This window comes from Jaculus jaculus, chromosome 13 (assembly GCF_020740685.1).
Source record: "Jaculus jaculus isolate mJacJac1 chromosome 13, mJacJac1.mat.Y.cur, whole genome shotgun sequence".
NCBI classification, from domain to species: Eukaryota; Metazoa; Chordata; class Mammalia; order Rodentia; family Dipodidae; genus Jaculus; species Jaculus jaculus.
Window position 1 is genome coordinate 69,224,453 of NC_059114.1, and position 15,521 is coordinate 69,239,973.

The window sequence follows — 15,521 nt, forward strand, 5'->3', positions numbered from 1 at the left end:
ATATATGGGGTAGGGGGCGTAGTCAAGGGAGTTGGAACTATGCAATGGCGGGGCAAGGATGTCTCTTGCATGTCCCTAAATATATGGAGAAGGGGCGGTAGGCCAGGGAGCGAGCACTGTGGAACGCTGGAGGCAGGGATGTCGCTCACACGTCTCTGGATCTAGGGAGTCGGCAGGTAATCAAGGGGGTCAGAACTTTGGAGTCAGAAGAAGTCGGAGCGTCTGTAAGAAGAGGGCAGGAAAGGGAATACCAGATGATTGTAGGGTTTGTTAGGAATTTAAGTTTGACCCAAAGGCCCGTGAGTTTAAAGCAGGAGAGAGACCTATCGGTTTTAGGAGGATTCTTGGTCAGAGGGAGTGGAATGTAGGAGGAGTCATGTCAGGGCGAAGAGGAGAAGACAGTAGAGGAGTGTGCTCCAGGGAGCACTCCGGGAGCCCCTGCCATTTGCCATGGTGGGGATGGAACCTATGGCCTTGTAAATCACAGGGCTAAGGTCCTGGATTTTAAGTGTGGAACTGTGCAGGATATGGGATTGGCCATTGGTATCTAAGCGATAACACAGTGACAAAAGCCCTGGGTGAGATTTTGCATGCCAGGCTCATGCACCATCTCTGCGCTCTTCATAGGCCCTCATGGGTTCTTCTTTAACTGCGGAGCCATGAAGGGAAGCACGAGGGCTTTCGGGGGAGTTCTTGAGGCCCGACAGAAGATTCATCTGGGCAGGAACTGTGGCCGCAAACCCACAGGCATCTCTCCCTTGTCTCTTCTCTGATCCCAGAGTGGAAATAAGCTATAAGCAGAAAGGAGGAAGGCTGGGGTGGGGGGCGTTTCATACGGTTTTCCCCAAGGCAGGCTGTTCTTGAAAGAACAGGACTTGAAGTTGCCACATGACTAGTGACCATCTGAGAACCACTGCCTTTTGGCTGCTACCAAGAAGCGGGGCTGCGGGTACCACTCCCATGGAGGGACAGGAAAGAGTCCCTCCTGCTTCAAGTCAGGAATCTGGGCTTTGGCTTGTTGGGAGGAGTTGATCAAGGTCCAGCCAGCCACTGGCTATGGTTTTCTGAAGTCCCCAGAAATGCACTCCTTCCCATGTTGCATGTTTGCGCTCCACTCTAGCCCCCACTGAGCAGCTCAGGGTCAGGTTTAGGCTGAGATAGGGTGGTTGGTGCCTGGGTCCCAGGCTAGCCCTGCCCCTCCCCCTCCTGTCTCTAGGTTCTAAGACCGCGGGCCCCCATCAGCCACACTGGAGCAAGTAGTTGACACTACAGAGCAGAATGTTCGCAGGAGAAAATGAAGAGTTCAGCTAATGAGATACGGAATGGCTCCCACATGATGCCATTCCCACGGCTTAGAGAGCCGGGCTGCTTCCCTCACCACAGGGCTGCAATGCAAACTCTGACCCATGGCTTTTGTCACTGTGTTATTGCTTGGATACCAATGGCCAATCCCATGTCCTGCAGTTCCACACTTAAAATCCAGGAGCTTAGCCCTATGATTTACAAACACCCACTGCTGCCTTACAGGTGATTTAAGAAAGACCATACATGCTATAATGCTTTTTTCTTTTTAAATGGGGCTGGAAGGATGACTTAGTGGTTAAGGCACTTGGCTGCAAAACCTACGGACCTAGGTTCAACTCCCCAGTACGTACATAAGCCAGATGCACAAGGTGGTGCATGCATCTGGAGTTTGTTTGCAATGGCTGAAGGTTCTGGCATGCTCTCTCTTTCTAATAAATAAATAAAATAAATAAACTTTTTAAAAGTATATGATTAAGCCAACAGGCAGCCAGGTTTGTACTGCTAGAATGTTCTGAGCATACCCCAAGTAATTCCAGTGCTCCCTTTCAAATTTGGGAAATGAAGTGGGGGGGAGGGAGGGGTCAACAACTCTCAGGAGAAAGGCAATTGTTAGGAGAGGAGAGAAGGGGAAGAGGAACCATGGAAACAAAGTGGGTTGCAGGATCCCTGGGTGAAACCACGACTTTGAATGCTAATCTTAAAAAAATAGTTCATAAAAAATCCATATCCTTTCATTCATCTTTTCTCCCACCCTGTCTTCTTCCCTTTCTTCCTTCCACGAAGACAGACATGCGCTAGATGTGAAGGGTGCACACTCCTAGAAGCAGAGCCCAGTTTGAGGGACTTTTATTTCTCAGAGAAGATCTTGGTTCTGACTGGCCCTGCCAGCACTGGGGCCCCTGAAGCTGGTTTCTGTACTCATGGGTCCTTTCTTGACTTCCTTTATTTGTTTTTGTTTTTATTCTTATTTATTTATTTGAGAGCAACAGACAGACAGAGCGAGAAGGAAGCAGAGAGAGAGAGAATGGGAGCATTAGGGCCTCCAGCCACTGCAAATGAACTCCAGATGCGTGCGCCCCCTTGTGCATCTGGCTTACGTGGGACCTGGGGAGTCGAGCCTCAAACTGGGGTCCTTAGGCTTCACAGGCAAGCGCTTCACCGCTAAGCCATCTCTCCAGCTCCCTTTCTTGACTTTCTAAACACTCTTTCCCCCAGTAAAGACTTATTTTCCACTTTTTTTCTCTCTCTACCAGTCTATTTGCTTCTCAGAATACTTAAACTTGCCAATGTCCTCTTTAAATCTTGCTTTGCATAGAATGAAGATGGTTGGAATCAAGATATTAACACACCCAAAGACTCTGTGTCTCTCAGAGGCTGTAATTTCTTTTTTATTATGAATAAACTTTGTATGGATGCATCATGTGTTGGTAGCATCCTTTCCCTTCTCCCTGGTCCCATTCCACTGAGGGCCCTTCGTGGTGGGGTTGCTGGTACTCCCCAGGGGTTGTGGGTTATGAGATGTGAGAGCAGCTGTCAGGCATCAGAGAGGGAGGCGCTGAGGAAGGAGACTATAAGTTGTGCATATATGCACACTTCTATCAGCTTAAAGTTTCATGCAAATTCCCCTTGTCTCCTCTTTAAAATGTTGTTTCTCTTTGGGCGTGACCTTGGCAATAGAATCATGGAAATAAACTATAGTACCCATTCTATGCTCTTGAGCCCATAATAGTATATTATTAACTAATAATAATAACAATAACTAACGCTGCATAGTGCTGAGACATGTCAGGTCCCATTGTGTTTGCATATATAATTTTCACAATAACTATAAAGAAGGCTATTATCATCATTGGCTCCATTGATATGAGGATAATAGTTAGATAAGAAAAACACAAATGAGACACCCAGGCAAACAGTCTAAGCCTATACTGTGGATGAGTAATGAAACGAGATTTTTGACTCTTAGGAGCCTGGTTTTGTAGTCGATCTAGTCAAACATATCACCTCTGTACTGCTGTCCCTAACTCGGGGTCTGTGGTCTTTACTACTGTATACTGTTGATAAGAACAAGGGTGAAGGTTAAGCAAGAGCAAAGGGAACTGCCAGCCAATCCTTGGAAGTTCTGTGGTTCCAAAATAGCAACTCAATTAACCTTCATCACAACCCTGTAACGATGAAAACTGTTGTCATCATTCCCATTTATAGTTACAGAAGACAGAAGTAATTGCCTACTGAGGAGCCGGGATTTCAAAGTAGGGAATGGGACCCAAGTACGTAACCATGAAACCTTGCTAGTCAAGGTTTCTCTGTCCTTACCTCTGCCATTCCCTCTACCACCTTCTGCTTATCCACCTGTAAGATGCCACTCCTTGCTGTGCGAGACACACGTAGCTCATGCCATTGGCCTAGGGTGAGGGACTCTTCGCTCCTGTCAAAGAAAGATATGCTGTTAACATCTGTGTCAGTCTGACTGGGCTAAAAGTTTACTAGAAACACATTAGTCCTGGACGTGCCTGTGAGGGTGATTCGGAAGAGGCTATCCCTTGACTTGGTAAACTGAGTAACAATACAGCCCTCACCAGGGAGGATGGCACGGCTCAGTTTGTTGTGGGCCTGAATAGAACTCAGAAGTGGAAGAAGATGGGACTCTTCTCTCTCTTCCTGAGCTGGGACATCAATTTTCTCCTGTCCTTGAGCATTGTGCTCCTGGTTCTTGAGTCTTCAAACATGGACCAGGATTTAAAGAATCAATCTTTGGTCCTTGGCCCTTTGGACTAGGACGGGGACTTAGCTCAGGCTTAGCTGGGCTTCCAGCTTACCAGTAACGAACGGTAGAATGCCTCGGTCTTTGTCATTACAGACAATAACCCCGTAAGACAAATGTCATTCTATACATCTGTGTGTGGCTGGTTCTGTTTCTCTGGAGAGACTTAAATGACACAGGCAGCCACGGAGCATAAGTCAGCAAAGGATGGGTAATTTCCACCAGTGCAGCCATGATGAAACTGATTACCAGCCTGTGTTAGTCACTTTTCTAGTTGCTGTGACCAAATACTTTACAAGAAGCAAATGGGAGAAGAGTTTATTTTGGACTTCAAGGGGGAGCCGGGAGACATCGTTCAGTGGGTAAAACAGCTGGCTAGCTACAGAAGCCTCAGGACATGAGTTCAGATCCGCATAAGACACATAAAAGCTGGACACAGTGATGAGCCCAGGTAGTCCCAGCCATTCTACGGCAAGAGGAAAGAAATCCCAGAAGCAAGTGGGCCAGAGGGCATCCACACAGTGACCAAGAGACCCTGTCTCTACACAAGGTGGAAGGCAAGGACATATACCTGAAGCTGTCTTTTGACCTCCACACATGTACCGGGACACTTGCATGCACACACATGAAGACACACAGACAATTGATAATAATAATAATGATAATAATAATAATAATAATAATGGGACATAGTCCATTATAGCAGGGAAGGTGTGGTGACAGGAACATGAGGCAGCTGGTCACACTGTGTCCACGGTCAGGCAACAGAGTGCAGACAGGAAGTGGGGCCAGATTGTAAAATTCTCAAGGTCTGCTGCAGCAACCCACCTTCCAAAAGTACCACTACCTTCCAAAACAGCACCAAGTGTTCAAACATTTGGGCCTATAGGAAAAATCACATTCAGACCACAAATACCTCAAACTGTTCCTTCTTAACAGCAACAGCGATGCTGGTTACCAACTCATTGAACCCCTTCGTGGTAGGAGTGCTGCCTTGACCATTGAAGTTATTCCTTACAAAAATGTAAGACTAAGGAGTCTGGCTTTCCTGATAAGAAATACCAGGAGGGTAACATACAATCATTGTGTGCAAACTTTGTGGAAGGGAAATAAAGAAAAAACCCTACAATTTTGTGGGTATGGTGGTAAACAGATTCTTGGTGCACTGATAGTAGCAATAACCTTTGAAATCCATTAAAAAGTAAGGGTGTGGGCTGGAGAGATGGCTTAGCAGTCAAGACACTTGCTTGCAAAGCCAAAGGACCCAGGTTTGATTCCTGAGACCCCACGTGAGCCAGATGCACAAGGTGGCACATGCATCTAGCGTTTGTTTGCAGTGGCTAAAGGCCCCAGCATGCCCATTCTCTCCCCTACCCCACCCGCCTCTTTCTCTCTCTCTCTTTCTCACACACACACATAAATAAACAATACAATTTTTAAAAAGAAGGGAAGAAGAAGTCAGGGTGTAGAGATGGATATAACATATGGCAAAGCGAATTTAGCAAGATATTAAGTACAGACCCAGGTGGTGGGCGCAGAATGTGTCCAATTCTTCCAACTATTCTACATTTTGAATGCTTTCATGATAAATCAATGGCATAGTTTGAGAGTCCACCGAGTTCCTGTGTTGGAAATGTAATCCCTAATGCGACACTGAGAGTTGAGACCTCGAGGACGTGACTAATTAGGTCATGTGGCCTATGCTACCGGATGAATTAACGCCATTACTCGGGAGGGGATTTCGGCAAGAGGGTAAGCTTTACCCCCTTTCCTCCACTCTCATGTGGAGATGTTTGCTTATTCCTGTCCCTTTTGCCATGAAGGGGCACAGCAAGAAGGCCCTTGCCAGGATCCAGGGCACTTGCCCTTCCAAGCCTGCAGAACTGTGAGAAGTCATCTTTGCAAATTCCCATGTCTCAGCCCAAGACGGACTAAGCCAGGGGAAGCAGAATCTATGTTCTCTGATATCTTGAAATGGATTAAAATGACTCGAAAATTCAGTGATCAAGTCAAGGGAGATGCACATGGCACTCCAGTGATATTTATAGCTTTTTTTTTTTTTTTTTTTTTTGGTAGGGTCTCACTCTAGCCCAGGCTGACCTGGAATTCACTATGTAGTCTCAGGGTGGCCTTGAACTCAACGGTGATCCTCATATCTCTGCCTCCCGAGTCCTGGGATTAAAGGTGTGCACCACCACGCCCAGCTTTGTTTATAGTTTTTACAGATGACTTTCCATGGCGAGGTGTGCAGAAGAAAGTTAACCATTGTGTTTTTGTTTCCAACAATGTTTAGCTCTCGGCCTTCACTGAACCACCCAGTTACTTTTTGATCCTTAATCATCTTTAGAAAACCATGAGGAATCCCAATGACACAATCATTAAAGGGTTACAGCCTCCTCCTTTGATTCCTCTGCTCGGGCTAATGCTTTTGTGATTTGTCCTTAGCAATTAGGATTTAATCACTTTGGATAAATCAATATGCAATAAAGAGACAAGTGGTCTTTTTAGAGGTCCATCTCCATCAGGATGAACAGCACACTTGTTATGTGCCTGCCGAGGCCACGGGCTGTCAATACAATACCTTCCTCTACACCAATTGTATTGATCACAGCCATCAAGAGCTCATTCCAATTCTCTTGAGTTTTTGGATCAGGTTCATACCGATTTTGAACACATCACTCTTTTCCTAAGATTAAAATGATTTGGCCAATTCCGCAATTCCCTGCAGTTTGAGCTTTTATCAATCTTCCCAAGTTAAGAAGGGAGGGGTTGGAGTATTTTTTTTTTCTTCAAAATAAACAACTTCCCAGATTGATCCCTAGAGACTATTGCCTCGTTGTCAAGAATTCAAAGGATTCTGCTTCTAATTGCCCTTCCCTCTGGCAAGTAGGAAGGCAATGGGTTACTCTGTAAAAACAAAATTACAACACCAGTTGCCTGGCACAGGGCTATGAACAAGAAATGGTGGACTTCGGGCTGGAGAGATGGCGTAGCGGTTAAGCGCTTGCCTGTGAAGCCTAAGGACCCCGGTTCGAGGCTCGGTTCCCCAGGTCCCACGTTAGCCAGATGCACAAGGGGGTGCATGCATCTGGAGTTCGTTTGTAGTGGCTGGAAGCTCTGGCGTGCCCGTTCTCAATCTCTCTCTTTCTCTGTCTCTTTCTCTCTCTCTCTCTGTCACTCTCAAATAAATAAATAAAAAATGAACAAAAAAAATTAAAAAAAAAAAAAAAGAAATGGGGGACTTCTCGGAGTCAGCCTGCTGGTGACCCGCAGCGGGAGCTGCCTCTGCAGAGCGGCAGGTGGAGAGACCAGTGTGTGCGGGAGTAGGGCGTCCCTGTCTCCCCTCCACGGCTCTTTCTGGTCACTCCTTAGCCAGAAGTGATTCAGAGTACCAGGTGACAGCCAAGGTTCCTTGCTTTCTTTTTTTTCTAAAGAAATATTTTATTTATTTATTTATTTAAGAGAGAGAGAGAAAGAGAGAGAGAGAGAGATAATGGGCACATCAGGGCCTCCAGCCACTGCAAACAAACTCCAGACACATGTGCCACCTTGTGTATCTGGTTTATGTGGGTCCTGGGGAATTGGACCAAGGTCCTTTGGCTTTGCAGGCAAACGCTTCAACAGCTAAGCCATCTCTCCAGCCCAACGTTTCCTGCTTTCTAAACTTGACACAGAATTAGTTTTAAGTGAATTGTGTAGGCTGTTTTGCATACTCATCTGTCAATTGAATCAATTAAATGCCCACCAATGAAAAGAGGTCCAGGGCTGGAGAGATGGCTTAGTGGTTAAGCGCTTGCCTGTGAAGCCTAAGGACCCCGGTTCGAGGCTCGGTTCCCCAGGTCCCATGTTAGCCAGATGCACAAGGGGGCGCACGCGTCTGGAGTTCGTTTGCAGTGGCTGGAGGCCCTGGCGCGCCCATTCTTTCTCTCTCTCTATCTGCCTCTTTCTCTCTCTCTCTCTCTGCCCATCGCTTTCAAATAAATAAATAAAAATAAAAATTAAAAATTAAAAAGAGGTCCAAAAGGGTTTGTCCATTCTCCAAGGTGGAAGGCGTCACTGCCAGGTAGGAGCCCAGCCACAGGGGTGAAAACAAACCCTCCATTTTAAGAACTGATGTCACTGAAGGCAGAGAGCACTTCCCATCTGCCACGAAAAAAAGCTGGCTATGAAGGACAGTGCGTGGTGGTAACATCTCACCCACACATGCTCTCTAAAAATGCCAGGCCAGCAGTAAGAATAGTGATCAAATACAGCCGCCATCCCTTTAAACTAACAGCCGACTAAAAGCCTGTCACAGGGCACCCTTAGCCAAACATCCCAGGGAGTTTCAAAAGAGAATTAGACCACCATAGAAGTTAGTGCCCCCCGGGCTGGAAGGCTAATATTCCTTTGAGAGGAACACAGTCAGAAGGAGACAAACAAATAAAAGAAACATCTCCACTTGCCAGCCAAGGTTCCCAGGGACTTAGAGAGATACTGACCCAATGTATGGGAACCATACATTGTTTACATACAGTTTGTAAAGTCAGTTAATCATATGGACTAGGGAGTTGGAGAGATGGCTGAGTGGTTAAAGCACTTGCCTGAGAAGCCTAAGGACCTGGGGTTTGATTCCCCAGTGCCCACATAAGCCAGATGCGCAAGGTGGCACATGCATCTGGAGTTCATATGCAGTGGCTGGAGGTCCTGGTGTGCCCATTCTCTCTGTCTTTTTCTGCCTCTCTCTGTCTCCAAATAAATAAATAAATAAATTATAAATAAATAAATAAATATTTTAAAAAGCCAGGCGTGGTGGCACATGCCTTTAATCCCAGCACTCGGGAGGCAGAGGTAGGAGTATCGCCATGACTTTGAGGCCACCCTGAGACTACATAGTGAATTCCAGGTCAGCCTGAGCTAGAGTAAGACCCTACTGCAAAAATACAAAAAATAAATAATAAAATAAATAAATAAAATAACAAAAAATAAAATAAATATTTTTTTAAAAAACACAGTATGAGCTAGATAACAAGAGGGAAGTTTTGGCTGCTCAAAGCAATTTCGCAAGGTTCAGCAAATGCTTTACAAGCACCAGCTCACTGTCCTGCTTCCAACACCACTCAGCACATATCACGTCTCACTCGGGCCTTTGTGGAGGACTCTCTGTCAGGTTCCTGGACAGAGGAAGAGTGGAGAAGAGATTTGCCAAGTCATGAGCTATCAAAGAAAACATTCAAGGACTGGCAAGATGGCTTCGCAGTTAATGCGCTTGCCTATGAAGCCTAAGAACTCATATTCGAATCTCCAGGTCCCACGTAAGCCAGATGCATAGTGATGCAAGCAAGCAATGTCGCACATGCGCAAGCAGTGAACGCGTCTGCACTTTGATTGCAGTGGCTGGAGGCCCAGGTGTGCCAGTTCTCTCATATGTGTGTGTGTGCGCGCGCGTGTGTGTGTGTGTGTGTGTGTGTGTGTGTGTGTGTATTATATGGAGAGAGAGAGAGAGAGGTGAATCTGTTGGGCTTGCCTCAAAATAAAAAAAAGAGAGAGAACATTCAAGAGCAAAGTAAAAATTTAAAGTGAACTTACTAAGTACATTTCTTTTCATTAAACATTTGTTAGGCCTGGCGTGGTGGTGCACACCTTTAATCCCAGCACTCGGGAGGCAGAAATAGGAGGATCACTGTGAGTTCGAGGCCACCCTGAGACTACGTAGTGAATTCCAGGTCAGCCTGGGCCAGAGTGAGAGCCTACCTCGAAAAAAAAAAAGAAATTGTTAGTACATCTGTAGTTGGTAGTGCATATTGTGTGAGGTGTGCATACACGTGCATATGTGGGATCATGTATGTGTTATGTACATGTGGAGTCTAGAGGTCCATGTTGGGTTCTTTCTTAGGTGCTCTTCCCCATGATTATTATTATTTTTAAGTATCTTATTTTTATTTATTTATAGGAGAGAAGGGGAGATAGAGACAAGAGAGGAGAGAATGGGCACACCAGGGCCTCTAGCCAGTCAGTACAAACAACTCCAGATGCATGCGCCACCATGTGCATCTGGATTACATGGGTTTTGGGGAGTTGAACCTGGATCCTTGGCTTTGCAGGCAAGTGCTTTAACTGCTAAGCTATTTCTCCAGCTCTCAGTATTATTATTTTTGAAATAGTTTTTTTTTTTTTTTTTTTTTCACCAGTTCACCTACAGTAGCTAGCCATCAATTCTGAAGAATCCTTCCTCTCCATCTTCCTAACCTTTGGAGTCTAGGTGCATACCACCATGCTGCCTTTGACATGGGTAATGAGAATCTGAACACAGATTCTTATATGACAAGTACTTTATCTACCAGGCTTATGAATACTTTAAAAAATTATTTGGGCTGGAGAGATGGCTTAGCGGTTAAGCGCTTGCCTGTGAAGCCTAAGGACCCCGGTTCGAGGCTCGGTTCCCCAGGTCCCACGTTAGCCAGATGCACAAGGGGGCGCACGCATCTGGAGTTCGTTTGCAGAGGCTGGAAGCCCTGGCGCGCCCATTCTCTCACTCTCTCTCTATCTGTCTTTCTCTCTGTGTCTGTCGCTCTCAAATAAATAAATAAATAAAAATTAAAAAAAATTATTTATTTATTTATTTATGAGAAAGATAGGTAGAATATAAGTGTGCCAGGGCCTCCTGCCATTGCATACCAACTCCAGACACATGCACCACTTTGTGCATTGAGTTCTATGTGAGTAATGGGGAATTGAATCCAGGCCATTGGGCTTTACAAGCAAGTTCCTTTAACTGCTGAACCGTCCGTCTCCCCAGCCCCTGTTGTTACTATTTTATAGTCAATATTGACTCGTTGAGCACCTGTCTGAAGTCAGGAATTACTGCCTTCTGGGTAGGTATTTGGAGAAAGGAAAGCTTGCACGTAACAGAATAAAAGCAGGACAGGTGATGGCAAGGGAAGGCGCGGGAGGGAAAGGTGGTAGGTGGCAGCTTGGTCTCTCGTCATACTGATGACTCCTTGGCTTTTGTGGGGTGGAGGTTGCGGAAGGTCGCGGCCCTCACCTGAGGGTCCCAGTGCCAGAGCCACAGTCAAAGCGGAACTCCACGTGGCCCCCCGCCATGTTGATGGACAGGAAGTCCTTGCTGCTCGTGTCACAGCTGTATAGGAGGACGCCATCGGCCGAGTCTGGCCGAAACGTGAGCTCAAACTCGGTGAAGGAGAGGTAATGCTGGGGCTCCAGGGGCCAGGGCGTGGCAGCGTAGGATCGCAGCGACTCTCGGAACTGAGGGATGGTCAAGGCGAAAGCTGGAGAGACAAGCCAGGCGTTAGAGATCCCTGGGGCCGACACCAGCTCCCTGCATGTCTGGTGGAGCTCTGCTCTTCTCCTGGGAAGAGCCCTCCACTGATCTCCCAGCTGCCCTGCAGGAAGAGGGCGTGGGATGGTTGAGTTCTTCCAGTGAAATGGGGAGAGAGTGGAATATCACACAAGACCCTAGGCCTGGCCCCTAAGACTTCTTTCTCTCCCTTGCTGCTCTATCTCCCTGGATATGAACATCTAGGGGAGGACTCTGGGTCATCAAATCCTAAGACTGCACAGGACAGAGCCACATGCCACACCTCTGACCTCCTGTGATTGTCACGTGGGGAAGAACAAATGTCTAGTACGTTAGGCTACTGAAACCTGAGCCTCTGACCTCCTGTGATTGTTGCGTGGGGAAGAATGAATCTCTAGCACGTTAGGCTACCGAAACCTTAGAAAGCCAGCAACTCAGGCTGGCTCTGGCCCACCCATAGTCTCTCGGGGCATGAAAACCTTCCCCAGTGTGGTATCTTAGGTTCATACCTCTGTTATTCACCCAGAAACTTGCCCACCTTGGTCACCCTGGTCATCCAATTTTCATTTCTTTTGTTTTTAATTTTCGAATTCTAGAAAAATCAAAGCATGCTCAAACCTATATGGTTTCCCAAAGTATTTTAAAAATTCAGCTATTATTTGTGTGTTTGCATAAACCTACTTATGTTGTGTGTACGTATATGTTACATGTATATGTACATGTATATATTTACATAACACATACAGTACTAACAGATAAATCAGTGGAACAATGCAAGAAAGTAAAAACAGGAACACTTGTGCCTTATCATGTTCGCTCATGTGTACACCATCACAATATTTTCATGAAAACCGTCAGATATTCCAAGCAGCATGAGATGTAAATTCTCCGAACCCAGTCTGATATAAAGCCCACAAACACAGGCGCAGGCCCCAGAGGAGCCCACTCGTGCTTGGCATCTTGAAAGGAAAGCATCTGTGGTTGGTTTCAAACGTTGGCCCTCGGAGGCACTCCCATCCCTCCCAGAGAAGCAACCAGAACCTTCAGTAGTCATTTGCTTCTTTCTCACCATCTTCACAGTGTCGACCCTTGAACCCGAGGGGACAGAGGCAAATGTAGGAGTCGGCTTTGATGGCCGCACACGTGCCGCCATTGATGCAGGAGGCCGCGTCACAGATGCCGCTGCTGCATTCCCCTGCACAGAGTGAGTGAGCGTCACGAACCCAGGTCACAAGGGGGCTCACACAGCACCCCCTTCCCGACCCCGCCAGTGCCTGCAGCCCTCGACCCCTCATTATGGAAAGCCAGCCCTCAGGAGAGGACCGCTTGCTCCTTATTCTCGCTTGATGTGGGTTTGTCCACAAGGAAGAGCCACGGAGGATTTTCTTTGCAAACATGATGGACACAATAAATCAAGTGATAAACGGTCAGGCAGTTTTATAACCACTAAGGGGATGACTGAACTGGTCCTGCTTCAACCCATCCCTCTGTTGCTCCTGCAAGTGGGGTGTGGGGAGGGATAATCTCTTCAGGATCGGTGTGGAAAACATTCTAATGTGCGAGACCCCAAATTGCCCAAGTAGGGCTGCCTCACTGGTTCAAAGCTCGGACAAGCAAGACAAGCTCTGAAGGAGCTGAGCTCCTTGCCTGAGCTCCCTAATGCTTCCTCTATAGGGGCAGGGAGGGGAGAGGTGTGTGCTCCCCAGAAAATCCATGTTTCTCCTTCCACAGTCTCAGATAGGACAGGAAGGGATCCCACAGTGGATAGTCCCTAGAGATGCATATGGGTAACTCTTTTTACCAAACGTATCCAGGCATCCCCCAGAAGGGTTCCTGTTTGTCAAGACCATCAGATGAGGTGGGAGACAAATCCCCCTGCCCTAGCTTCCTTTCTCTCTCTCTCTCTTTTTAGAGAGAGAGAGAATTGGCAAGCCAGGGCCTCAGCCACCACAATTGAACCCCAGATGCTTGTGCCATCTAGTGGGCATGTGAGACCTTGCACTTGCCTAACCTTTGTGTGCCTGGCTTCGGTGGGAACTGGAGAGTTGAACTTGAGCCGTCAGACTTTGCAGACAAGTGCCTTAACCACTAATTCATCTCTCCAGCCCTCCTTTTTCTCTTTATGTGTGAAAGAAATTAGACAGACAGACCACAGTTCTGCTGGAACCACCAGGTGAGTATGAAACACATGTTCTCAGGATGAGGGCAGAGAGGGTGTGTGTCTGCTCGGAGCACAGTGACTCCAGATGTCCTTGTGGTCTCCTTGCCTGTCTGTGCTAACCTGGCAGGGCTGGGCTCTTCTCCTTCTCTGACCAACCAGCTGAAGCTGTAACCTTCCAGGCCATCTCTGTCCACACAGACCCCCTGGGAGGAGATGGGCAGGGCTGAGAGCCAGGTTCAGCTATCAAGTGGCTAAAAAACTTAGCTAAAGCCCTCTGAACAGTGAGCCACCCTGGTGGGGTAGACCTCTGAGACCCCAGCTGGTTGCCACCTGGTTAGGAAGAAGTCACCAGGTCACTTTTCAGCCACAGTCTTGAGAATAAGGTCCCAGCATGCAATGACCAGACACTGGCTTTGATTCCAGAGCAAAGCTCTCATGGGGCTCAGTACCCTCACTATTTCTGCTAGCCTCAGAGGAAGAGAGGGGTCATGGGTTGTTTCAGATGTATGTGGAACCAATGACTTTTCAAATCTTTGGCATAGTAACTATTGTTTTTGAAGAGGTGAAAGTGGGGTCAGATGAGTGAAGCCAGACACATGGTTTCTTGAGGAGAGCAGCAGCCTTTCAAAAGTGGCGTATGAGGGCCCCTGATGTGGGGGGGGGGAGGATAGGAATCCCATGAGGAAGTGAATGGGGACCTGACAGGGGACAGCAGCAGAAACCCAGAGACTGTGAAGAATCAGAGACAGAGAGAGAATGAAGCCCTTCATTCTAGAGATGGAGTCTGATCTCAAGGTGTGTCTCCTGGAATGTTGAGGGAAGAAGTGAGGGGCTGCAAAGAGGGGTGCAGAAGCATTCACCTAAGGTGACTGTTGGAAATGTCTGTTGCCAGAGTCAGTCTTGAGAGACAGGAGAGAGATTTCCCCATTCTCTGAAGCCACTGGGTAGCAGGGTCATGCCACACATGCTAACTAGTTTAAGAGTGGGAACAGCCGGGCATGTGGCGCACACCTTTAATCCCAGCACTCAGGAGGCAGAGGTAGGAGGATCACCGTGAGTACAAGGCCACCCTGAGCCTACATAGTGAATTCCAGGTCAGCCTGTGCTACAGTGAGACCCTACCTCATAAAACAAAACAACAACAAAAGAGAGTGGGAAAATAGGAGCTACGGTAAGAAGTTCAGGAACTTAGGTGGGACAATACAAATGACTTCTTAATTTCCCTCTAGGTTATCTCCAGCGCCCCCTCCCCCCCAAATACCTCCAGCTATCTACAGGGAGGGATTAGAGAGAGTGAGACAGAGAGAATTGGCATGCTAGGGCCTCAGCAACTGCAATTGAACTCCAGATGCTTGCACCACCTAGTGGGCATGTGCAACCTTGTGCTTGCCTCACCTTTGTGCATCTGGAGAGTTGAACATGGGTCCTTAGGTTTCGTAGGCAGGTGCCTTAGCTGCTAAGGCATCTCTCTAGCCCCAGGTAAGGGCTTTGAAAAAGACACAGATTAGACCACAGCATGCATCCCTTCCTCTGGCCCCGAAGGGAACAAGCGTGACCTTTACCTGGAATGTTCTTCTCTGTTCTCCATCTTTCAACTCCCACTCTTGCTTCATGGTGACTTCCTCAGAACACTGTCCCTGCCACAGAGCCTAGCCTCCCGCCCCCCACTACAACACTACCCTGCCTTCATTTCTCCCTTGTGACACCTCTCCGCAGTTGTCATTTTCCCCTGACTTTTGGGTTAACTTGGTCTCTGCCTATGTCAGCTCCCTAAGGGCTGAGCTGGGATGTGATGTAACTCATGCTTATTTTACCTCTAGATCTCAGCATTGTAATAGAACTAAGCTTTTACAAAGGGGCCTTTGAGCTGGGCATGGTGGCATACCTTTAATCCCAGCACTCAGGAGGCAGAGGTAGGAGCATTGTCATGAGTTCGAGGCCACCCGGAGACTACATAGTGAATTCCAGGTCAGCCTGGGCTAGAGTGAGACCCT

The 15,521-nt window shown here is 47.3% G+C and overlaps 1 protein-coding gene across 1 annotated transcript in view; it reads right to left on the minus strand.

The window, feature by feature from the left end:
* Egflam (EGF like, fibronectin type III and laminin G domains) overlaps positions 1-15,521 on the minus strand; it is a 218,036-nt gene that overhangs the window by 37,399 nt on the left and 165,116 nt on the right. Inside the window, exons 13-15 of the mRNA XM_045132990.1 lie at positions 12,436-12,561; positions 11,094-11,337; positions 3,622-3,733 (exon numbers count right to left, since the gene is read on the minus strand). Coding sequence (XP_044988925.1) covers positions 3,622-3,733; positions 11,094-11,337; positions 12,436-12,561 — 482 coding nt within the window. The remainder of the gene's footprint in view (positions 1-3,621; positions 3,734-11,093; positions 11,338-12,435; positions 12,562-15,521) is intronic.